Source organism: Exophiala dermatitidis (genome assembly GCF_000230625.1).
Source record: "Exophiala dermatitidis NIH/UT8656 unplaced genomic scaffold supercont1.4, whole genome shotgun sequence".
Taxonomy (NCBI): Eukaryota; Fungi; Ascomycota; class Eurotiomycetes; order Chaetothyriales; family Herpotrichiellaceae; genus Exophiala; species Exophiala dermatitidis.
Genome location: NW_008751649.1, coordinates 1,363,843 through 1,388,146, shown reverse-complemented (window position 1 = coordinate 1,388,146; position 24,304 = coordinate 1,363,843). Strand labels below are relative to the sequence as shown.

Sequence of the window (24,304 nt, the reverse complement as noted above, 5' to 3'; positions counted from 1 at the left end):
TTTTTATTTTTAATTAAGTTAAGAAGTGATCCTCGATACGATCTCTATAGCGATCCTATAGTGATTCTCGACCCGGATCGGATGAGGATCGGAGTAGGGTCGATATAGTATCGATCCTATATCGATGCTAGATTAATCCTTATTAGGCGGGCATATGTGTATATAGTGTCTCGCAATGGTATTCCCAAACCCTGAAATCCGGGCCAAGTACATCACAGTACATAGTATATGGGTGCCTTATGAGGGAACACCGACATTGTTGAAGGTAGGACTCAGGACGTTCGAGAGACCGCTCGCTAAATCGCGAATGGGATCGTCGAAGACGAGATAATAGTACATACTTCAGAGGTAGATAAGGAGTGTGAGGATATAATATATATATTAACACCGGATAGGTGTAGAGCCTATTGGCGTGGATCCGAATATGTGCATACATAGTACGAACGAGGGTCCTCGACCCAGATCGAAATCACGCCTCGTGGCTGCCATTTGCATAGCGGTTTGAAGAGCTGGGTGGAACGACGTCGAGACGCAGGCCCGAGATCCAGGAAGCGATGGTGATGAGGGCTCTTCAGGAAGTGCTAGACGGCCAATCCAACCTTGATGGAATGCATGTGTAGTAGAAGTGTGGGACGGATCTGGCGCGTTCATACCCACCGTTCGAGCGTTGTCCATATCGACGGGAGTATCCACTTGGTCTGAACGCGCATACGGTGTCCTCGAGCTGTACGGATCCTGGCGAGCCTAGCGTTAAAGACGAAAAGCGTCGGCACGCCGTATACACGTCAAAGGGTCGAATTTCAGATGACTATGTCTCGTCAACTAGTCAAAGGAAGAATATCGAGCATGACGACGTTGTTTGGAGTGGTCTTGTGTTTAGCGCAGTTGAACTTCGCAACTTCCTGTGCAAGGGGGCGGGTGTCGACGGCTGTTCCCTTGCCATCCTCCAGAGCGCTATGGTAGACGACATCGTCAATAAGTTTGGCGATCTGGGGTACCATGCGATACTCCGTCCGAAACAGTGTGCTAGGGACACCGCTGGCTTGCCAGCGGGAAATGAGAGACATCTGGAGTTGCCCAGCCATGTTATTTTGTTCCGAAGTAGACATCACCATAGGATGGAGCTGGAACTTGTCTCCACGAATGTGTGACTTGAACACATGGCATAGAAGCCAGGTAGCAACATTGCAATGACAGCCGCCCAGCCCGGTGGGCACACGCCTGCATGGAAATGTAGACTGCCTGGGCCTTCGCGTAGCTGCTCAGGTTGTAGTGTGCTTTGTATGGCCGCAACATTATCCCCTTGCAGGTTACTTGCGTTTTGAGCACAGCCGTTAATGATGTCGCCTGCCGTGATTTCCAGCGTTCTCAGGCCGTATTTTGCATACTGGCCAAGTCGGGCGAGCCGCCGAGTTCGCTCACGGTTGGCTCTTCGCGCCACCTGTAAAGGCGTCAACCCTCTCCCACGCGCCGCTCTGAGGGCGTCCAGAATTCCGGTGGAGCCGTTCGTCAGGGTCAAGAAGCGTCCAGAAATGGAGCTCGAGTTGAAGAATTTGCGGCGGCTAAACAAGCAAAGATCATGTCGCGAAACTCTGCTGACATGTATCGGATGCTCGAGCGGCACCCTCGACAATAATGTGATCTCTTGTACTGCAAGCTCTGTTATGGCCCGGCCTTAAATCTCGTGCTGTTGTTCGAATTGGTGTCGGTTTGCTGCGGCCACCAGTTGGATGTTATAGACTTGTCCAGGTGATTAGGGAAGTTGCATGATCGCGGCGAGGCGGTGCTGCGCTCGATCTATCTGGAAGACGGGACCGGTTTAGGTCCAGCACATTCACAGGCGTGCCCAGCGTATTGTAACAGGACCCAGGTTGTCTCTTGCAACGCATCAATCGCTGAGCACAGGCTGGAAACGTCCAAAGCCAACTGCGTGAAGTCGTCCGCAAAGCTATTCTGTACAGCCTTGCAACCCACAAGTGTGGTTCGGATTGATTCCTCGGCTTGGAGGCCAACATCGCGTAGGGCTGGCAGCCACTGAAAACCTTGTGCTTTTCCATCATAGGGACGCCGATGTCGAATTTCTTGGGTTCGTACATCGTCATAAGGGTGGCCAAACCTGGAAAGGACGCACGTTTCCACAATGTTGTTGCGAATCTTTGGCCCTCACCCGAATTTCTTTTAATCCCCGACTTTCTTACCCGTATGCATGTTGCGGGCGGTTCTCTGCACATTTGTAATCGTCCTCGGTTGCAGTGGGCACTTGACCAGGCGGTAGTGCATCCGTGGCAATGGTAGTAGGATTTCATTATCAAACCACCGGCTTCCCCTGGTCCGCTATATCATCAGCGACGAGAGGATTTCTTGCTTGACCTTTCCTTGTCCGCGGTCCATTCTTTGGAGAGCTTATGCAGGCCCCATGGCGTATATAGGCTCCAGAACTCACTCTGCATTGCCGCTGTCGGCTCTTTCCACGCGTTCGGATCCTGCCCAGCCACAACTTGCTTTCGGTATTTGTGGGTTGTCCAGCACAGGACCACAGGTTCTGTACCTGCAATGGTTGTATGACCGGATGTAGGGTGTCCTGTGCGAATCCATCGAGCAACTCCATGTCCGACTGGTCAGAAGACGCGCCGATATGCGCAAGCTCAACAGTAATGATGCCTGACATAGTTTCCCATGGTGTTTGGTCCAAACCATATGAGTGTGTCAACCGATGAAATTTACATCAAAGCACTCCAGAGCACAATTTACTGCCAACACTCTCTCATCCTCCTGAGGCGACTCAAGTGCCAGCGGACGGAGGGGAAGGCACACATCCGAGCTGCTGCAAAAGTATCTGCATGCCGTTTGCCTGATAGGACCTTTTCCCAATCCATGTACACTTTGGTTCGGCTGCTGCTGAACACTGTTTTTCACGGTCGCTGCTGAGAAACGGCGGTCAAGCATGCATCAGTGTCAGCATGCATCGGTGTCAGCAGAATTCAGTCATCCCCAATTGTCTGTCCATGTCTTCTCTAGACCTCATCAGGCCCGAAGTCGGACTGTAGGCTCGGCTTCCCTTCAAACCATCGTATGTTCTGCATTCGCTCTGCGGCACGTAGCGCTTCCGTATCATGGCGCTTTTGAAGTTGAGCATAGACTGCCATCTCACAAGCATATTTGAAAACAAGAGGTAACCATTCCTGATACTGAAACCCCAATGCCTCCCCCCAGTCCTCGTTTGCCTAAGCTGTTTGTGCTGCCTCTTGAGTTCATGTGACGGTTCTTGGTCGCTCCGCATCCGGTCGAACTGTTGGTCCTGAGTTCGGGCAGCAATGAACTCAGTCCATTCATCCAAGACTGCGCTCCACAGACCTTGATATCGTTGCAGCGGGTCATGCTTGCTCCACGCTCTGCCGGTTACGGTTGGACCCAGGCCGGTATCCTTATGAGCAACCGAGACCTGGTACACTCCACGGCCGAGCTTTCCCTCGCAGCGCACCCAGTCCTCAACCTGCATCTTGAACTCCGGATCCTTCAAACGAGAAGGAATATCGTTGCAGATCACCGCCTCTATCAAAACAGGCGGCAGGGAGGAGATATAGGAAGGGAGTAGAGAAGCAACTTCATCCTTCAACTGTTGGAATTGCTTCTGTGCCGTCTTCCTGAACGGCGCTTACCGTCCATCGTTGTCACACGTCTTGGTCCCATGACATAGTTCCTCGTTCGTTTCTCCCAAACGATTCACTCTTGGCTTCCAGGATGAAGGGCACGAGACGCAGCAAATTGCGTTCTGGCTTCCATTCGTTCTTGATGAGAGACGCCCCCACCATTTGATTTGGTGGCACGACATCGACAATATTCATGGCCTTGTACTGACTTTGGCACCCCTTTAGTCGCGGGAACAATCAGCCATTCGGGTGGCTTCCATGGTACTTGGTAACAGTCAGTACTGCAAGTGTCAAGGGAAACATAAGGCATATAGTGCGGATGCTGTTGTTGATTGTGTATGACGGTTGAATGATCTCAAGAGGATCGTGATCCAATGGGTGACGCCCAGTGGCTCGTATTTTGGGAGGTCGCCCCGATTTCTTAGTGGGAGCTTTCCTCTTCGCCGCCTTCTTTGGAGGCATTGCAGCTGCACAGGATCAACCCAACTGTCGACTCAGCTCACCCCACACTGGATGAGTGAGTGAATGGCGCGGTAACATGTGGTATACCCTTCATTCGCAGCATCTCAGGGAAGATTACCCCCAGCAAATGCGAACCACTTGACCTTGTGGGACGTTGAAACGCCAGAATCACATAATTCGCATGTATATATGTAGATGTGAAAAACAGCCGGACAGGCACAGCAACCGCGCGTGTGAACTGGGTCCCTTTTCAAGTCTTCTTGTGGACACGTCGTTCTCTCATAGGAGAACCTTGACCACAAAGCCAGGTTGTATTCGAACTTGTCCTCGATAGGACGTCCACGACCCGTGAGAAGACAGATTTCTTCCATCTTCAGCCCCGGATATCTCACAAAAGAACAGGTCGTGGGTTCTCTGCTCGTAGCTTGACTTGCCCCGTGATTCTGCTTCATCTTGCTCGAAAGCAGCAATGCCGCTGTCGAAAAAACTTGAAAAGCTTCCACTCGCTCGCGAACAGCTTCCGGGATCATCAGAAGGGCAGTGGAGTCCTCGGCTCCTGCAACACGCATGCTATGAGCAGACGAGACACGAACGCCTCGTGGTCCATCTAGTGCTAAACGTGAGACGGTTGATAGCGCACGGTGGCAGTGCAAACTCAACAGTCGGAATATACAACCGGTTTGGCTTTCCTTCCCAAGACCCGGGAAGAAGCTGAATGAGATGATACCTTGTGCAGGATGGAGTGGTACGCCTGGTGTGTAGTCTGTCGTCGTCCAACCGTGCCCTTTTCCGCACAGGGGCCTCAAGTTCCGAGGTGGACCCATCCCTTGACTCCTCTGAACTCTCCACATTCACAGTTGACGTTTGCACAATCTCCGGGTCGAGTCTCGTGCCGTTCAAGATCCCGGGGATGGATCGTAGCGGATCGGCCGCTGTGCGCCGTCGAAGTCCCAGCACCTTTTCCAGTTCTTCGGCCACGGACTTCCACTAAGTGTTATATAGGTGCCGTTCACGGGTCTTCTAGATGGCTATGCTTACCGCCGCGGAAAATTGGCGTTTCTGGGCGATGGGGGCATCGAGGCCCGGATATTCGACCCCGGCCAATTCGACCGAGATAACGTTGTCCTCCAAAAACAGGCCAAGCCTTCGACTGGGGTCATGTAAGTTGGCCTCCAAAGCCGTGGTCTCAGCAGTGCTTCCCTTTGCTTTCCTTTTCCGCACACCCTTCTCAACTGGGTTACCAACAGGTGCTGACTTCACGGCCATAAACTTGGAAGGCACCGAGTTCACGGCAACAAACCCAGATGGTGCAGAATTCACAGTCACAGACTCGAATCACGGCCGGCGGACCCACGATGATCGTAGGCCTCGCGTCGACTTTCTGCTTCAAGACCGCTGTCCGCGTCTGAACACGCTCGGCAGCTGCGCATATTGCGATCCAAACACGTCGACTAATAGCTCGAAAGGTTGGATGATGTTGTCGTACTGCTCGATCATGGAAATAGTATCGGCCAAAACTGATGATGTCGTAGTCAAGGCTGCCTCTCGTACCCTGGTCGACGTGGCAGAACCTGCAACTCCCTTAATGCGCCCTGGTTAAGGAATGAGGACTTTTTTCTTTCTTGTTCAGGTATGTCCCCTAGAAAAGCCAGCGTAAAGGCGAAGATGGTCTGGGACCACGTGGCTAAGCGTCCGAGCCCTGGGCATCAGACCTCGCCACAATCTCTCCAGCCAAGCTGGGCTGTACAATCAAGGTCAGCATAGGTTCGAAAGATTAAGTCTCCGTTAGTCTCGAACATGTAGAATAAAAAGGTTCGAAACATACGAACAGTCTGTCGGGTGTAAGAACGAATCGGGTGTTCATTTGAGCCAATTGATCGTTGATTTGCAGTCAAGGCAACGGGGATCGGCTAGCAGTGCGAATGAATTTATTTCTCCAAGTTCGAAACGTTAGAACATGGCTTCGAACGGCACGAACTGCTGTCACCTACCTCCAAAACAATTCTGACCTCTCCCACTGGTTCCGTGCCATGTCTGATACCGTTAGTATTCCAGGAGTTCGAATGGTCGTTCGAGTAACACGAACTGGATGGTTGTGTTGCCGTTCCCCCCACAGTGCCCACCAGGCCGGGCTGTGCCGTCAAGGTCAGCATAGGTTCAAAAAATTGGAATGTTGCCTGGAATAAACAAGACTTACTTGGTTCCGGGTGCGGCAAATGAGACTCTTCCAGAACCCTGATATATATATAGTTTGGGATTCCGAATCATGGTTCGAAATATTCGCCATACCGATCAGTCATTTTAGTTTTGGTGGGAGATCTGAAAAGGGTGATTTTTGCAATTCGACCACCCACCCCATGGTAGAGACGGTCAATGTGCGAACACAACGCAGTCAGTGTTCATGCAGTAGACACGAGCACCCCATCCTTGAAGAAATCTGTCAAGGCAAACTGGTTAGTAGCTGTTATCTTCATCCACATGATCATCCTCAGCGAGGGTACGAAATGCCTCAAGGAGAATTTGCTGTGCCTGCACATGAGTCGTGCCGGGAGGGTACAGCAGCAGAATCCTTCTTGCGGAGCGTCGAGGGGTTGTCACCAATATGTGAGAGCGCCTCAGCGACAGCCTCAGCGGCACGGCCATAGTCGCCAACAAGAACCCGGATACATGTCGTCGTAGGTTCTCGGCTGCAGTGGTGAAGTATGCGAAGCGTATGGAAAACGGTCCTCAGGTGCTCTGAAAGAGGAGACCGCCAGAGCAGGAATTGGCCATACTCCATAATCAGGGTTGGGATCCTTGGACTGTATCATAGTCTTATTTCCTCGGCCATTCCGCCAGAAAATGCGATGACCTATGATGTCTTCAATGTCCCATTCCTGTTGAGGTCCATTCCCCCTATCAGCCATGGGTCCATGATCGGTCTCGGGTAGTGGCGGCGAGACGGGGAATAATGTCTGACATCTTCGTTCTGGAACCGGAAGCGTCCTTCTCAACTTGGACAATTGGCAGCATCTGCTAGCTCTTCCAAGGCAAGTTCGAGGTGTCTTCTCAAAGCTTCCGTTGGGCAAGAGCGTGTGCAGAGTCCATCATATGGTAGTTTAGTCCTTCTCCAAAGACACACTTCCTCAAGATGACGTCTTCATGATGCGTCCTTAGGTCGAGCACATCGACTGAGCTACCGACATAATCGGCGTCCTCATCTGTTTCCACATTAGGGTCGAGATTCCCGCAACATCCTCGTTATCTCCTAGTCCCCAGCGTTGTTTGCTGATCCATTCGATATGTTGATCCACCAGGATTCGACTCGAGTACTTTGCGCGACTGACAGCAACAACTTGGGACTGATTGTTGAGGCCCAGAAAGGCAGCAGTCCTTTACGCAGTGGTATACCGGTACTGGAGTTGGACTTCGGCATGATTCGAAGATGCTAACGAGCACAGCAGTCCAGAAGTGCTAAGTTTGTATATATAGATCTCTCCGAATCATCCATCCGGCCGAGGAAGCAGAATAACCAGGACCCCCCGCTTCCGCTGTAGGACATGAATGTCAAAAAGTGCCTGCATGAGCCTCGCCAACTAGGACTCACAGAAACACACGGCGCAGCAGTGCGGCGTTTTCTCGCGCACTCAGTACAGGGGAGGATAAGATGGCTGTAGTAACAATCCACAGATCCCTCATGACACGCCGGTACCGCTGGCAAAGTAGCTTGTCGGACTCGGCAGTAAGCTCGGGTTCATCTGTTGGACGTGCATAACGGACAGGAACGTGAGACAGGAGGCAATCATGCCTCGAGGAATTTGCAAATATGTTGATTCGGAGATGAAGTCCCAGAGTTGAACTGAACTGAACAATGGGGCCTTGCAGTGGGCACAGACCTTTTGTGGAATATCTCTTGCCAACACCTTGTAGAAGAGGCAAGGCTCTGTTCAATTTGACAGTAGCTCTTCGCGGCATATCCAGGGCGAATCGAACCTTCTGTACGAACTCACCAGTACATGGTGGATTGTATGCATTGATTTCGATTTTGGCATTACTGTCAAGGATCATCATCATCATTGTTTCACCATAGAGCGACCGTCCTGTCGTACAAGCTGTTCGTCCAGGATATCCTTTATCGCCTTTAGTTTGGGAACGTCCTTGATTAGGGTTCCCAAGTGCGATTGGTGAACGCTCTTATCCGCGTTGAGATTTTCCTCAAGAAACTGGTTTCGATACATAAAGTCGGCACCAAATTCAAAGTCGAGTTCTCCTTTCATTGGAAGCAGCTGCATTGCGCACAGTGCTGAGGTATATTGGGCCAAAAGCAGAGACCTTGTAGTCATCATCCGGATCGATCGAGATTTAATATGGTACAAACATTTGATGTACAGGTGCCGAGAGCAATAATCAGTCGCCAGTCCCGGGTTTGCTGATACATTTGCGGATTCTCCCAGTCCAGATTCGGTGCAGGTCGTTTGGCAAGATCATCAACAACCGGAAATCGGGCGCCTAACCCTGCTTTGGAAGGACTCCGTAGTGCTTTTCCACCGGGAGTGGGGAATGCTGTAATCATGATCTTCCGAATGGTTCCTTTGTAGAAAGTCCATATCTGATGTAGAGTGTCCATACGGACCATCAAGAAGCGAAAATGGGGAACCCACTGCACAAGTCCCAATATGCAGAAGTAGCGATCATTGTCACTGTCTATGTGCGAGAGGACACATTGGTACCTGGGTAGAAGATGATATTGCTTCGTCGGCCGTGCAGGGCGATCTTGATATTGTCCATGGTCTTCTGGCGGGCAACAACAATATCCACGTCATCGATGTCTCGGTGAGGTTGGAACAATCAAAGTCGCAAAGCAGACCTCCAAAGTATTGAAGGTGCTGGCCGAAGAGTGACGAATGCAATACCATTTTCCCCGTCGTCACCCCATGTCCGCCATTGAGCTATGGATCTGTGTCTTCGTCGGTTTGGGTGTACAGAGCCAACTGTTTCTGGCAGCCCTAAGCCGGACATCAAGACTCGACGCCGGACCAGGAGTGAGCCATGCCTGGAACAATGCATTATGCAATGTCAATTGAACCCATCGACTCCTCCACCTTTTTGTTGCAGTTGCATGAAGAGCGAATGCGCGCTGCACAACGATGATCGTTCATATCACCAACATGTATCACAACATTGTATTCGTGTTGGACACATTTGTGGGGTCTCGTACGAACGCCACTAGGAAGAGTTTGTGGTGCACCTGATCCAGCTACACTGGCTGTCGAAGAATATAAGACGCCGTCGTCGAGAAGCACTTCAAGTCCGTTTCCTTTAGGCGAAGCAAGTCTTCCGCACCGGAGACAGACTGAAACCCAAAGATCACCGATGGCGATGCTTACCAAAAAGAAACCATCATGACATCGAATATCTCGACTCAGGGGGAAAAGTCATACCTCTTCACCTCCATGATTTCGATGACCTGCTCCACATTGAACTAAAGACACAGTTAGTAATTTTCGAGCCGAGGGCTGGGAGAATCGATCATACCTTCTAGTTCCGTGCTGTTCGGCTGGCCGTCATCATCCGGAAAAACTAGATCGTATGTTAGCTTTCTTCGAGGAGAAGGTCGAGAAAAACGAACCTCGATGAAGTTAGGACGATGAATGCCACATGTGCCGGCCTTATGGATTTGCTAGAGCCAGGGTTAGAGATACTCGAAAAACCAGTCGAAAGAAACGAACCTTGTGGGTAGTAGGGTCGTTTGGGTAAACGCCCATTACCACCAGCAGCTCTTCCATAAGAGCGTCCTATTTTTTCGGGTCAGTCTGCGAAAAAGATGAGGGAAGGGTCGACATTTACGTCGACCGAACAACCATAGGCGAGATGTTCTATGGCCTCTGTGCCATCCGGCTCATTGCCGTAGACTGGAATGGCCTAGACGTTTTCGAGGTCAGCTTCATTTTTGACGAGAGGCACTTCAAAGTGCGGCCTCACTGTTATCATTCGAACAACGACGCCTCGCCATTTAAGGTCCAGCTTGCTGAGTTCAGTATGTGATGATAGATGGCCCATATGCAGGTTGAATGTGGCGTGGCATTTATCGCAGCATATTCACCAGAGGGGTGGATAGGCAGGACGCTGATAGACAAACTGGACGCTTTGCCTGCTTGGTATCAGTTCAACCGACCACAAGCCAAAGTTTCCCCGTCTTCTGTTCCATCCACGGCAACAATTGTTCCAGTCCGACAGCTCTGAGGAAAAATCGAGGATAGACAATATGCCGCACCACGTCGCTCAATGTTGAGCCTTGAAAATCCGCTCCCGCAACGATCTCTCGAGTCTTTGCACATGGCAATCCGCAAATAGTTGGAACAACGCAATATAATCGTCGTAGGGTCATACATACGATGCAGTCATCATAGTGATAAGGTCTTGACGCATAGTTGCGATGTCTTGACGAATAGCTTGGAGCCCGTCTAGAATTTGTTGACCGTTGGTGATTGTAGGAGATTTCGTGCTTTCTTGAACTCAGCACCAATGAGTTCGAAATCTGGCTATGGCCCAAAGCGGTTTTCGTCAGCCATCATTCGCGGCGGTGGTGGTGGTGGGTGGTGCTGGATTTGTACCGAAGTCAGGGTTGCGGGAGTTGTAAGTGCTCACTGTCGTGCCTTCGGGATCAGTGACCGCGAATAGCGAATAGCACCTAGCAGCGTTAGTATATAAGGTAGTTAACGGGGCTTAGCGGGTGGTATACTGATGGTATTGCCCACGGGTCCTCAAACCATTCGGCCTTCGGAGAAACAATGCCTGGGATCCGACTTCTCTTGATTGAGACTTGAAAGTATTTCTTGTCCTCTTAGCACGTCCAGCATTTTGTGGGAACAGGGGTGCTGGATGTGCTAGAGCTGGATCATGCTGGCAGAGATCTCGTTGCGAAACAGGAGAATAAGTGTTCGTTCGGAGGGTTTGAACTATTCGCAGGAACTCCTGAGTATCACACAACAGGAAGTATCAGCCGAATATTCCGGTTTTGCTCATGTTCAAACTTCAAACACTGATGCGCGTCTTGCACTGTTCGAGAGTGTAAGACGCCTCTCATAGTCCTCCACAAGAAGGGGGTCAGTAGTCCCGGCTGCCATTTTCGGAGCCAAACGGCCGGCCTGGGGAAAGGGAGGAAGAAGAGGAGATGGAACTTATGCGCTCAGGCTGCAGCTCACAGGGGTGGCCCAGGTTCACACAACTTCGCGCTTCAGCCTATCAGTCTGGTTGTGTTCATCCATTGCCCGCCCAACAAGAGCGAATGGATAAGGTTGTCTGGCAAATTCTATGCTTCAATAAGGGCTGGAACGGTTGTCAATAGCACCAACATTCTCACTTTGCAGTCGACCTTGTGTTCTTGTCTAACGGCTGTGTTGATAGCAAATCTCGCGTTGTCCTGTTTCTCAACAAGTGTTGTAGAGGGGCAGCCATTTGGTGCTCACTGCGTCCAGACATCTGTAGCTGCTCTCCTTTCTCGGCGGCAGTACGGCCTTGCTCATGGTCGGGTGAGCCTGTATATATAAAAGATCGGTTGGTGGATTAGGCCAGTGGTGGCATCAGAAGAGCCCAAGCAACCACTTCATGCGTTACCAGGTGAATCTCCAGCTACCCTCACGGAGAGAACAGAAGCGGTTGGTACATCTGCCAGAGTCCGCACAGCATTCACAAACCGTTGCTGCGTCGCCTTAGACGTGTTCAGGGAAGGCGCAGCAACAGCGTCCATTTTTTTGGTGTTGCCGGGTGTCCGCGATATGGGGAAGATGGTAAATGTAACCAGGGCCCAAGGCGTAGATTGAAATCTACCAAGCCTTCTGAGAGTGAGCCCCGAGGCCATACCGTCAATTTGCATCCGTCCACCGGCATCGCGCCATGGGACCCTATTCGTCTGCCCCTGGTGGCCCCGGCTTTCCTGGATTCGTAGCATGGAACTCCAGGACCAGGTCAGGTCGTCACAGCCCGGCAGTACATGCCTCCACCCACGCCACTCAAGCTCGTACTCGTCCGATTCTCATGGTTGGTTTGCTCTTGGGCCTCATTGTGCAATATCTTGTTCAATGCTCGTTGTAGTTGCCGGCCCATTTCATCAAGTACCTAGGTACTGGCGTTCATCACGCTATATGCGAATGTCCACAGTATGACATCCAACTCCCATTCCTCTTGAGGTCCCTGCCCTGCGTTCTTTGTCTTGTCTTCATATGACAATGTCACAATGCAGTGTCAACCTCTTTCGAAAGCCGGCGACAGTGACTATTGGGCTCCGGGGAGACCTTGAAAAACGGGGAAACCATTCCAAATTTTCAAATCCATATCGTTCTGAGTCTTCTGAAGCATCAAGATGCCCCCTGTCAATCGTAATCATACCCGGGTAGCGCCGCCGCCGCGTCGTCTGTTCCCTCACTCCCACCGCTGCTAAAATGCACTAATTTCAATTCGACCAACATTTGCCGAGATTTCCCCCACTATCTCTCTGACAAGGCGAGTGAATGGTGCTGCCGGGATGATAGCGTTGGTTGTTCGCTGATAGTGCGTAATCTCTCGTTATGAAAAAATCACCGGTTCTTTAGCTTTATTGTAGCAATCAATGTAAGGTAACCATCCTCTGTCCAGGCACCCAGATCTTCTTCGGATCTGGTTGTATTAGTGGTTGCTCATCGCTAAGGTCGGCGTCGCGGGCATTTCCGTAGAAGATTTGTAATGGTAAAGCAGGGCTGCTATCACTGGCCCTCCACAAGGCCCGCCATTCCTCGAGCCACACACTGACGAGGTTGGGAGGCGTAATGATCAGGGCTGGTGGGACACAATGGCACATTGGAGGCGAACATTCGGAGGTGGAGTCGATTGCCAAAAAAGGAGGCTGTTAGGATATATATATATACATATATGCATAGGTAAGCATCGAGCATCGAATCGTTCTCGACATCACTTTCTTTTGTGTAGTCACTGTAGTGTGCACAGCCCGCTCCGACCTGAACTTGTTGGAGTAAAGATTGAAGACATTCAACAGCCCGAATGCTCTTGTTGTATGGCTTTGGCCCCGGCCAATCCGCCGACAGTATATGCTGCGCTCACCATATATTCCACCAAGACCGTGGTTGTGAAAGATATTCTTCTCATGGTGGACGACTGCCATATTGGTAGCAAGCAACCGGATAAAGAGCTGTGTAGGTTTCTTCCCCATTGGGAATTTATCAACGATGCTCCGATACTCCGATGCTCGAGTTATCGCTTCGGAAGTCGGGATTTCTTCTCGAAAATGATCGGGTTATGGCCTGCATCCCCTGCTGTATAATGGCCAGCTCGTCGTGGCTCCATCCTCATCCTCATCTTCCGACAATACTACAACTTGTCCTTGTTTTTTCTGGGCAAAGGAACACTGGCAAGCGCTGTATCACCATCTGCAGTTCCCACACGCTCCACCGAAGTGCCCTGGAGTCTAGCGGCACTCGGTGAAGGGTGACACCTGACCTTCACACTATACACAATGGTGGCATCAAGGTCTTCCGCAAAGAGTTGCATAAGTGCGGCCCGCCAATGCTGTCCGCGATCTAAGACAGGCAGCTGGGGACGGTTCAAATCCCATACTAATGGCGGAACTTCCTGAAGGTTCGAATACTGCACGCGAGCGGCTTGTGCATATGCGTCAATGAGTTCGTCTCTGGTCCACGCTCTGGGGTATTTGCCTTCGGCGGCCCACTCCGAAGTTTTCTGAGCCGTGTACGTTGCACAGTGGATGAGGTCGTCCTTCGAAAAGCTGAGGAGTAGTCGATCCTTGCCATTCAGACGGCGGATTCCATTGCTCATGTCGGCAACCAGGTTCTTGACAGACAGCCGATTGGATCCAAGTTTGGCGGGCAAGAAGCGTCATCGTACAAAGGGCACATGCCGCCTGGTAAAGGAGGCAGATTTCGCAGGAGAGTGGAATTGGGTATTGAGCTTAGGCGGAGGGCAGCAGCAGCACCGGCAGAATAGCTTACGGGAGTCGGGATGATGGACCAAGCACCTCAGAAATAGAGGCTCTGCCTGATCTGGTAACAGGCGATGGAGTTTGAGGTGGTATAGAGCGCGATGGCATGGTGGACCGAGACATTGCTGGGGACCAAAGAGGTTGACACGGTCGATCCACAGGTGGAAGTGGTGATAGGAATGAAGCAAGGTGTGAAGGATATCCGATGAACCAAGCACCATGCAGGATGCTCATGATCCCTGTCGACTTGAAGGAACAGCAAACCGACTTGAGCTGTTTGCATGTCATGTATCGCATACCATCTTGCCTATCTCCACCATGGCTTGGTTCAAGACGCTGGATTTTTGAGTCTTTTTTCCCGTCCTTGACTTCCTGTTCAACAATCGCCAACAGTGTCACCTGCTGCCCCAAAGAGTTCAGGGCACGTACTTCACCCTTAGCGGTTCGCACGAACTTGCCAGTACCATGTACAGCACGAAGTTGCGAGGTCATCCAACTTTCGAAATTGCCAGATTCTGGAGCAAGTTTGGACCACTCATTTTCGCCCACCTGAATGAGCGTTTCAACAGAAGTGTTCAATCTTTCAACCCCGGTCTCCAAGTTGGTAGTGTAATCGTCAAGAGCTGGCAGCAGCCGGGCAGCGTTCTGGATTTGCCGTCTTGCATCACTGACCTCCTCAGGTCGCACACCAGCATGGTCACCTTGGGCATCCCGAAGTGCAGTCAGGAATTGGTCACGGGTCCATTCCTGTGCCACAGGAGTTTTCCCAATCTCAACCATGGCTTAGTTCAACGTTTTCTGTCTCATAACACTTCCAGGCAAACCGTGTGGTTGGCATGTCGAAACTGCAATCGTGCTCGTGCCGCGGCGCATAATTGTAGCAAGGAGGTGCAATGCTCCAAATGCACCCTCGTATGGATACCTGTCCGCCCAACTGAATGTCTGGGAGCGCGATATCTTGTCATCGAGCAGGGCACTTTCGAGTTGTTCCGATCTTGAGCACGGCATATATTTCAATCCCATTTGTGTGGCAGTTAGAGTGTTCACAAAAGGGAGCGTCCGAACTTGAGTACGGCATATACCTCAATGCCATCTTTTGGGTAAAGACTTCAGCCAGAGAGGGTACCGTCTCGAAGGCCCGATGCCTTGACAAGACATGCAGCTCCATTTGCTGCGTATCCAGTACTGTTGACTGGTATCGTCATGCCTCCGATGACGAGACAGCGGTAGAAACGGCGCCACGAGATACGCAGGTGCATGTATATATGTCCTTGTATTTGACCTGTAGTCGACAATCGTACACGACGTTGATGTCTTCATCAATACCGGACCATTGCTCGTCGGCGTTTTCAAAGCCATTTTTGGAGAAGTCTTGGCGCAAAAGCATATTGACCTCCTCGGTCCTAAGATCGGCATCAAACAATGCAGCACCCGAAAAGCGTACCGAATCAACTGAGAAGTCTGAATAGGACACTCGACTAGAAGCTGTACCGCTGTTTTCGCCTAGCTTCTGATATAGCGAAGCCATTGACTTTGTTGGAGCCACACAGTGATGTAGTGACAAATGACGTAGCGAAGTGATATGCTTTCTGATTGATCCATGTGTGATAATGATGAGAAGGGATATGATTGTCATGATGATAATCAGCCCGTACAAGCAATCGAAACATGTCACATGTCATGGTTATCAGTCGGGCTGGAACCGACGACAACACTCAAGATCAGGCCTTAAAGCCGGTGTGAGATGGACGAAGAAAAGGTGGTGGCGCAGGCGGGGAGGCAGAGGACAACAAGACACTCTCGTCTCAGTGACGAGTAAGGCCGGCGACCGTGTCGGTCACTGAAAAAGAGGCATCGCCACTACCATATTGTAGTGCTTGTTGCCGGCTCACAACAAACCATCGTTGAGTCAACGACATGTATGTGTATATATATAACTTTTGTGCCTTGCAATGTGTTCAAATATCAGGATGCTCTCCGGCTTCCGGTCTTGGTGACAACGGTACATAAAGTGGTTTGAAATAGCAAACCCGGAGATCATCTGGCTGTAGACCGATGAGATTTGCTCTCCCGCTGCTGTAAGAAGAACGCATATGTTGCGCGGCTCCATAGTGTTATCAAGAAGTGGACGAAGAAGCCTCTGAATATGCCCTTTGATCTTCAGAGCATACACCAGCCAGAATGGCGGGTATGTATTGGCGCCCTCGACCCGCTCGAGCGATTGCAGGGCCCCTTAGAGGGATCAAATCCGAACACAAAAATAGCGAGACCCTTCGCTCACTTGAAATCGGTCGTCCTGCGAATCTCGAAGAGGCTTCCCGACCGGTCATTTGTCTGTGCTTGCGTCTCCATCATGCTTTGTGCTTAGGCTCTAGCATGAGAGTCGGCCCTTCGGTCCCGTTCTGTTCTCAGTCAACCGTGACCGGCTGTGTGGCCGTCCCAGTCTCTGCGCGTAACTTGTAAGGCGACGGTCCGGTCCCTTTACGGCGGCGATAGGGTAGGTCATCTATCGCAATACGCCTTGACTGGCTTCCAAATTAACAGTTGCTGTCTGAATGGCAGGCTCCCAAATCCTCGGACTCCTTGAACGTGACCATATCGAGTCTGAGGAAAATTTCGCCATCAAAGTGGTGATTTCTTAGGTATGTCTTCCAGCTGATCACCGGCCGGCCGGAATGCGTTTATGCCATATGGGAGTGGTGTTGTAACACAGTTCGAAAATCACACTGTCCGTTGACGAATGCCCCATATTCTATAGTCCTCGGCCGCTGAAGACTCGGCACCAGCTGGTGGAACTGGCAACACCGTATCCAGAAAGTCGAGATCGCGTTGAAAATTTGGCAGCTTCTTGAACGCCTGGAAAGACTCCACCCGCCGCGCTGGAGCTCACAGATACAGACCTTTTACTGCTCTATAGAGGGTCGCTGATGCGTCGTGAAAATTCCCCGCATTAGTCTTGACTCTTGAGGACTTTGTTGCCTCTGAGAGTGAATTTCATTCCCTTGTCTCTGTGATGCTATCTTGCTTTGCGCCAGGTTCCGCGATGTACACCCAAGTTCAATGGTAGATACCAACCACCGGAGGAGGGCAACTTCGGAAAACTCCGGGTTGCCAGAGGCGCTGCTGCATCTTTCTTAAACCCTATACGGATTGCGAAGAGGCCGAAGGAGAAAATGAAAGTGTTTGCACCTCGGACACTTTCTGTCGAACTGATCGCGTCCATCGGGATGTAAAAAGCCCCTTCATGGCAAGGAATCGTCCAATATCGTCAAGGGACGCAACATGAAGTCTCCACTATTATTCGCTTGAGCCGAAGGTCGCCAAAAACTGGTATGGTTGTCCAAAGTTCGGTATTGGAGCTTTATGGTGGTGGAATAGGCATCAGGTCACCGCGCGTACTTGGTATTTCTCCCATGCGTTGTAACACACGTGTCCCGATGGACAGCTTGAAAGAGATTTCCGTCACTCGATGGTCCGAGACCAAGGGCGCCCAGCAAATGTAACAGGCTGGCAAACGGTTTGTATCCTTCGTGGATAAGAACAGCGAAATGAATTGAGTCCAAAATTTCTGGCTCTCCTCATCGAGTTCTTGCCATGATGGTTTGGTCTAGCGTTCTGATGGTTTCAACTTTCTCGCGTACCAATCTAGCATTTGGTTGTACAATGTCGGCTTCCGTGCTAAGAAGTTGCAGAAACTTGGTATGTTTGGCCAAAACTTTGAGATGGGAAGTGGTGCAGATTGGACCTTGTCGTCGTGATGGTGATCCCTCTTGCTTGCTTGTGCGCTTTTCGATAGAACAGGGTAATCAGCATCGTGGGTTTAAAGTCTTCGACAGAAGATTCTTTCGCAATAAGCTCAATGTCCAGTCGGATTGGGCAGCAACAGCAGCTGTGTGCTTATGTGATCTTTCGTCGAGGGGTACAGTTTGCACGACCTCAATGGCTGAACGTACGACTCGTGCCTCAAACACTCGAGCATGTCGTCCGGGATTGATTGACACAACTGCACAAACTTGACGTAGCCTTCGGCCGTCCTCTAGCCAGTTGTTCCTGGTCTCATGTTGCTAGGCCGGTGAACCCTTGCTCTCGACCCACCTCTACTGCAACAGGTTGGGGGATTCGGCACACTTGATCTCGTGCGCTTCATCAACCCATAATACTTTCCAGGTTGGCAAGGAACCTATGCTGGCTCTGATGTCTGGACATTGGTTCTCGAAAGGAGTTTATGACGGATTGGGTCGTATGTAGCCACGGCCACTAGCAGGTGTCTGCCCAGTGGACTGGAATAACAAGACGCCTTGGCAGGCTCGGAAAGATGACTGCTAGGGCTTGCTGATGTTGCGCCGTTGGAACAGTCCATCTTCGTCAGGCCGATAGCTGATTGGTATCAGCGTTGGCAGTTGGCGACTCATTGAATCAGAGTCATGAAATTTCCAAGGAATCGAATCTTCGACGGAGTTGATCAGTAGTGCGTTCGGCATGACGAAAATAACAATGCCCAGTGTGGGAGTATTCTGGATGAGTGATTCGCGGAGACACAGGGGCAACACACTCCGAACGGCGAATGGTTCACCTGATGGGCATTCGCGTTTCTGCCTACAGGTTCAGGACGGATCGAATGCATGTTTCGCAGTGCGGATCATTCACGACTCCGACCATGTAGCCAATGTTGGTGTACGGACATGGACGTTCGAAACATCTCGCTGGCCATAAAACTCGATCGGCCGGCGGGAAACACGACAATACAACTGTACTGGCACACTGTTGCCCGGAGAGAAGGCTTAATCCTGGTATCGCCTTGCCCAATCGGCAGGGGTCTACCACGGTTCCACCGGCATTTGCTTCGCGTAGCCTGTCATCCACCTGGAAACTAGGTCAGCAACTATGTCCTTCGATACTTTTTCTGGCAGATGGGTCGCTCGCACACCCGGGTCATTAGAACGCCGAGGCCTGTCCCTGGAACATGGATTTGTTGACTGGATTCGATGATGTACTGAGTGTGTGTCATCATCAGCAAGAAACCCATCACCATCTGGTCGATTAGCCAGCTTTTGTGAAAGGGAGCAATCAGTATGGACTCGAGGTCATGCCGTACAATATTGATCCCTTGGGCCGTCCACTCACGCGCGCCGGCCTGGTCCGCCCAGTTTGGGGCACCGCGATATTGTCTCAGGATCTCCTGGTAGGTTTGCCGCATTCCAGTCGGATTACCTTCATGTAGCTCGTTGAATAATGCTAATCGGCCACAGGTATGCGCCCCTTCGAGATAGGCGGCGAGACTGGCGCTGGATGGCGGAGGCGTCACCCGGTTCAGCCATCAATGATTGCTCGGACATCATGATCCAGATTGGCGGTAACCTCACACCGGGCAAGATTGCTACGAATCTTCATCCGAAATCTTGTACTTCTTGCCTTGGGGTTTTGGGCGTTGGGGAGGAATCATCCATCAACAATGAGCATCACGGACAAGCTTGTGAGTGGTATATATAAGTCGACCCAGACTCTGAAGAACGAGTCCGGGAAGTTGTCTTGCAAGATACCTTGAGACCACAGCACCAATTTGATGTTCAAGCACAAGCAAAGGTGGACAGATGCTGTGGAAGACAACCTGGAGAAAAGAAGGAGGGGAGGAGAGAGGAAGGGAGGAAAAGGCAGATACTTATACCTTTGGGCCATCAGGTGGATGAGTCACCGAATCCCACCAGCATGGAATTCAAGAGGAAGAGTGATAGACCGATTGAATGATGTGGCCTCGCAGGTACCAGACCACACAGGTCATATGCGGAACGGTGTTTCGAATTGACAATGTGCATTGACGACGCCCGCGCTCGACTTACTTACCATGTACCAATTTGAAACGTGCTTCGGGCGGGACTTCCATCTGTGGGCCAGCAATATTCCAGGACGAGGTGACATGACTGCCTGTGCCGGCACTTGTGCAGGATTGAAACATGCTGTGAGGTACCAGCTTCACGGTGGTGGTTCGTCAATGTGCCCGTTCGAAACATATGTGACTTGCATGGATGGGAATCGTATGATACAGTAGATAAGGAAAAACTCTCCGACGTCCTAAGACCTTCACAGACGGCTTGCTTTTCGGTGATTTCATACTATGGTCACTGGTGTCAATGGTAGATGAAACGAGATGAGCCACGCACTCACCTGCCTGGCAAGCAAATGAGCAGACTCACCCACTCATCCATCCGTTCCATCACTGACATCGTAAAACATCTCCAGTGCCGGCTCCTTTCTCACTTCACTTCGGCCCCTCGATCAAAACCTTGATGGCCTTTCCATTCTTCACATCCTCAAACGCCCGCTCGGCATCTTCAAAGACGACCTTTCTCGTGATCAATTTCTTAACATCGACCTTGCCACTGCTTGCGAGGTCCACGGCCATTTGGTAATCACCTGCTCCATACCTGAAGCTGCCCTTGATAGTCAACTCCTTGGTACACGCGGCCATGATGGGGAACGTGATTTCGTCTCTGCCCATTCCACCCTGGACATAACTGCCACCCATTCTCAGAACATGAATCGCAGATTGGACACTCGGTTCCGCGCCACTGGCATCAATCGCAACGTCCGCACCAGGACCCAAATCGTTCTCATCCTTCAACCGCTGCGCGTTCTCCTGCGCCGAAACCCTGGACGGCTCAAATGTCGCCGTGGCCGCAAATGACTTGGCAAACTCCAATCGCTCTTTGTTGATGTCGACCGCAATGACCTTTTTCGCCCCGAGCGCTTTGGCAACGCCACAGCAAAGCAGTCCCACGGGCCCTGCACCGTACACGACGGCATTATCACCCTGCTTCAATCCCGACTGTTTCGTGATATGGACCGCCACAGCCAGCGGTTCCATGAGCGCGCCTTCTTCCAGTGTCATGTTCTCCGGCAGCTTGTAGCAGAAGTCTTCAGGCAAAACATAATATTTCGCCAGCGTGCCATCGTACGGCGGTGTCGCGGCAAACGCCATGTCGAAGCAGAGATTGTATTTCCCTTCTTTGCACCGCACGCATCTTCGACATGGGATCCCGGGCTCCATGGCCACTCGGTCGCCTTTCTTCAATGTCTTGACGTGCGATCCCACCTCCACCACTGTGCCTGCGGATTCGTGGCCGAGGACCATGGGCGATTCAACGACGAAATGCCCGATGCGGCCATGTTGCCAGTAGTGCACGTCGGAGCCGCAGATGCCGGTGTAGTTGACTTGGAGGAGGACATCGTAGGGACTGGTGAGTTTGGGGACCGGGCGGTCTTCGAATTGTACGTCCTTGATGCCCCGGAGGACGAAGGAGTTGTTTTCCTGGAGACAGAAGAAATGGAACAGTTAGTCGGAGTGTCTACTTGGGAGCAGGCAGTTGAACAGAAACACCAGCACAGAAATTCGAACAACAAGCATGGTGGCATACCCTCGTCTTCGTCTCGGTGGTCGTCATGATGGGAGGCTGGGCTCACAACGTGTTATGGTATTCAATATACGGGTTATATGCAGTATGCAGCAGAACAGGTCTTTCAGACAGTGTGTAAGAGAATGTATATATTGTATATTGTGGTGTTGAGCCCTCAAGTATCTGGACGACGAGGTCGACTACGAGCAGGATGTAGTTCTTTATCGTGCGGACCGCTTTCCTCAGTGGGTAAGATGAGACCAGCCATGGTGGCTTCAAGGCCAGGACTAGAGTATGGGGTCGAAGTGTGTGTCTCCGAGAGATGCGTGTGGTGACGATTGATGGAGCGGCGGCGGCAGTGGAGAGAGAGAGGGATTTGACCACCGGAGGAATTCCTGAACATGCCCACGCCGCATTTTAGCCTAAATTTCTTTCTCGAAGCTCTCGATTTCGAAGCGCGGGGCAGAGATCGAGCTCGTCTATTCGGCTATTGATTCGTGGGGGCATCTACGCGAAGCTAAACATGGCTCTACAACAATAACATCACCGTAGTACAGCATCCAGCACTCAGGGAGGATCCATGGCTCATGGTTGCATCAAATATATTTCAAATCAGAAACTCGTCAATGACCTGCTTCCAGCTGCACAATCTTATCACAGTTGAGCAAGCCCAAAGGGTCAAATGCTTGCTTGAGCTACATTCCTCCAAGTCAGCCTCGAAGAATGCGACAAAGGGGACAAAAGGAAAACAACTCACCCTGCGCATAGCGTCGACAGTATCATCACCCAACTCTTCCCGAATATACTCCCGCTTCTTCAGGCCGACGCCATGTTCTCCGGTGACCGTTCCATCCATGGCAATCGCGCGCCGAATCATGCGATGGACCACGTCCTCGGCGACTTGCTTCTCGGCGTCGTTATACAGCAAGATGGCTGATTGCCTGTTAGCCCTGCCCGTAGAGGTACGACATGCATAAATGGTACTCACTGTGGAAGTTGCCGTCGCCAACATGCCCGCAAATTCCAGCCAGTAACCCGCTGTTCGCTATGTCGTCGCGGGTTTCTTGAATGATGTCGGCGAGTCTGCTGATAGGGACGGCCTGCACACTGTGTTAGTATAATTCCGTCGACAGGGACAGAAGCAAAGAAACCTACCACATCGGTTGTCCAAACATGGTCGGTCTCGTCCCTTCGCATAGCCATTACACTCCAGAGCGCTTCCTTTCTGGCGCTCCAGAGCTCCAGAGCTTCATCGTCGTTCCTAGCAAATTCGAAGCTTTTGTTTTTGGTGCCCTTGGCCATTTTTTGCACAGTCCGAATCTGCTCTTTGATCCCGTCCGGCGTGCCAGCAAACTTGAAAAATAACGTTGGCGCTTCCTGCCATTGTCTGCTAGTCATGCCGCTTTTGTTGATACACTTCATCTGCACGTCATCCAATATTTCTATTCCGGCAAGCTGGATCCCGTCGCCAACCACCTTAGCCACGCATTCAGCTGCGGCATGAATGGAGGGGAAAGTCGCAACAGCAACCGACTGGCATTTGGGGAGTACCGTCACTTTTAGTGTCGCTTCCGTCACGATACCGAGAGTGCCTTCGCTGCCGATAAACATCTGGGTCAAGTTGTAGCCTGCGCTAGACTTGCGAGGTCGTCGTCTAGTCTTGATCACAGTCCCATCCGCCAGGACGACCGTCAGAGAGATCACCCATTCGCGCATAGTCCCGTATCTGTAGGCATTGGTGCCGGAACATCCTGTCCCGACCATACCTCCAATTTTGGCCCCTGGACCTGGATCTGGTGGGAAGAACATGCCGTGTCCCTTGAGGTATTCATTCAGGTCTTCCCAGCCCAGAGCAGGTTGTACGATAATGTCCAAATCTTCAGGGTGGAATTGCAAGATCTTGTCCATTCTTCCCATATCAATGCATATCCCGCCCCGTGTGGGCGCGAAATGTCCTTCGAGACTGGTACCTCCGGAAATCGCCGTCACTGGAATCTTCCGCTTGTGGCACACCTGCATGATTTGGGAGACTTCCTCGGTTGAAGCGGGATACACAATGGCAAAGGGTCGCTCGTTAGGCTTGGTCGTGTAGGATGACCATTCTGAACCGGAGTGCGCTTCGAGGTCGTCTGGCACCGTCGAGACATTGTCCTTGCCCACGATCTGGGCAAAGTCCACCCATGCGGCTTGTAAGACGGAAGTTCGTGTATCGAGCTGGGGAGGATGGGCGCGAGAGAGCGGAGTGGTCGAGGATGTATCGAGGGCTTTTTCGCCTCGGGACCCTAGCCAGTAGCCCGCACCAGCAACAGACAATATGACTTTCGCTCATTAGATGCAACAATAGAGACACAAGGCAGGCTACTTACCAATACTGAGTGCAAGGGACCGTCCTTCACCAGCTCTGCGAGTTCTCGTGGCTTGGATGTATCGCGCTTCAGACTCTCGTTCCCGTTTGAGCCGGTCGGCGGTACTCTCATACAGTTGACCTCTGAAGGATAAGCTGTCTTTTTCTGGTAGCTTGTTCTTCTCCTGCAGTCTTGTCGGCGAACTGTGGAAGGTTCTCAGACCAGAGATCTGTCGGAGTAACAGCGACGGGCTCGGAGACTGCGGATGCGACAGTCGCTCGAGGCTGCTGACCACCGACGCCGCCAGGCGGGCGCATCTCGCGATTGACTTCATTGTAGCCAGAGGTCAGGGACCACGCTTAGCAGACGTCCCTACCTCGCTATACAGCAGGCAGAGGGATTGTAGATTGACGAGAGGCACTCAAGCTGCCATTTAGTAGTGGTGATGTTGATCAACTACGAGTGTTGGCATTGGAGCAGCGTCTG

The 24,304-nt window shown here is 51.4% G+C and overlaps 7 protein-coding genes across 7 annotated transcripts; 1 reads left to right on the top strand and 6 right to left on the bottom strand.

The window, feature by feature from the left end:
* The first annotated feature begins 5,124 nt into the window (after nt 1-5,124).
* On the top strand, nt 5,125-5,742 carry HMPREF1120_04823 (uncharacterized protein). The gene is made up of 3 exons (XM_009158969.1): nt 5,125-5,272; nt 5,390-5,578; nt 5,645-5,742. Exons 1-3 carry the CDS (start codon nt 5,137-5,139, stop codon nt 5,710-5,712), a joined length of 393 nt encoding a protein of 130 aa, XP_009157217.1. The 5' UTR covers nt 5,125-5,136; the 3' UTR covers nt 5,713-5,742.
* Nucleotides 5,743-8,164: 2,422 nt separating this feature from the next.
* HMPREF1120_04822 (uncharacterized protein) lies at nt 8,165-8,718 on the bottom strand (the record flags this gene model as incomplete). Its single annotated transcript, XM_009158968.1, has 2 exons — nt 8,165-8,377; nt 8,470-8,718. The coding sequence occupies 2 exons, from the start codon at nt 8,716-8,718 to the stop codon at nt 8,165-8,167; spliced, it is 462 nt and encodes a 153-aa protein (XP_009157216.1).
* Nucleotides 8,719-9,629: 911 nt separating this feature from the next.
* Nucleotides 9,630-10,151, bottom strand: HMPREF1120_04821 (uncharacterized protein; the record flags this gene model as incomplete). Its single annotated transcript, XM_009158967.1, has 5 exons — nt 9,630-9,671; nt 9,721-9,771; nt 9,821-9,886; nt 9,939-10,013; nt 10,074-10,151. The coding sequence occupies 5 exons, from the start codon at nt 10,149-10,151 to the stop codon at nt 9,630-9,632; spliced, it is 312 nt and encodes a 103-aa protein (XP_009157215.1).
* Nucleotides 10,152-13,454: 3,303 nt separating this feature from the next.
* Nucleotides 13,455-13,919, bottom strand: HMPREF1120_04820 (uncharacterized protein; the record flags this gene model as incomplete). Its single annotated transcript, XM_009158966.1, has 1 exon — nt 13,455-13,919. One exon carries the CDS (start codon nt 13,917-13,919, stop codon nt 13,455-13,457), a length of 465 nt encoding a protein of 154 aa, XP_009157214.1.
* Nucleotides 13,920-14,088: 169 nt separating this feature from the next.
* Nucleotides 14,089-14,862, bottom strand: HMPREF1120_04819 (uncharacterized protein; the record flags this gene model as incomplete). Its single annotated transcript, XM_009158965.1, has 1 exon — nt 14,089-14,862. The coding sequence occupies one exon, from the start codon at nt 14,860-14,862 to the stop codon at nt 14,089-14,091; it is 774 nt and encodes a 257-aa protein (XP_009157213.1).
* Nucleotides 14,863-20,338: 5,476 nt separating this feature from the next.
* HMPREF1120_04818 (D-xylulose reductase A) lies at nt 20,339-21,521 on the bottom strand (the record flags this gene model as incomplete). The annotated part of the gene is made up of 2 exons (XM_009158964.1): nt 20,339-21,388; nt 21,495-21,521. 2 exons carry the CDS (start codon nt 21,519-21,521, stop codon nt 20,339-20,341), a joined length of 1,077 nt encoding a protein of 358 aa, XP_009157212.1.
* Nucleotides 21,522-22,096: 575 nt separating this feature from the next.
* Nucleotides 22,097-24,152, bottom strand: HMPREF1120_04817 (D-lactate dehydrogenase (cytochrome); the record flags this gene model as incomplete). Its single annotated transcript, XM_009158963.1, has 5 exons — nt 22,097-22,168; nt 22,231-22,406; nt 22,462-22,573; nt 22,629-23,791; nt 23,840-24,152. 5 exons carry the CDS (start codon nt 24,150-24,152, stop codon nt 22,097-22,099), a joined length of 1,836 nt encoding a protein of 611 aa, XP_009157211.1.
* Nucleotides 24,153-24,304: the final 152 nt, after the last annotated feature.

Bases quoted from the DNA above. Each gene is read 5' to 3' on its own strand.
- HMPREF1120_04823 (XM_009158969.1), top strand. From the start codon at position 5,137: ATGGCTATGCTTACCGCCGCGGAAAATTGGCGTTTCTGGGCGATGGGG. The intron at 5,273-5,389 runs GTAAGTTGGCCT...TAAACTTGGAAG, and splicing joins AAGCCTTCGACTGGGGTCAT to GCACCGAGTTCACGGCAACA. The intron at 5,579-5,644 runs GTTGGATGATGT...ATGATGTCGTAG, and splicing joins GTCGACTAATAGCTCGAAAG to TCAAGGCTGCCTCTCGTACC.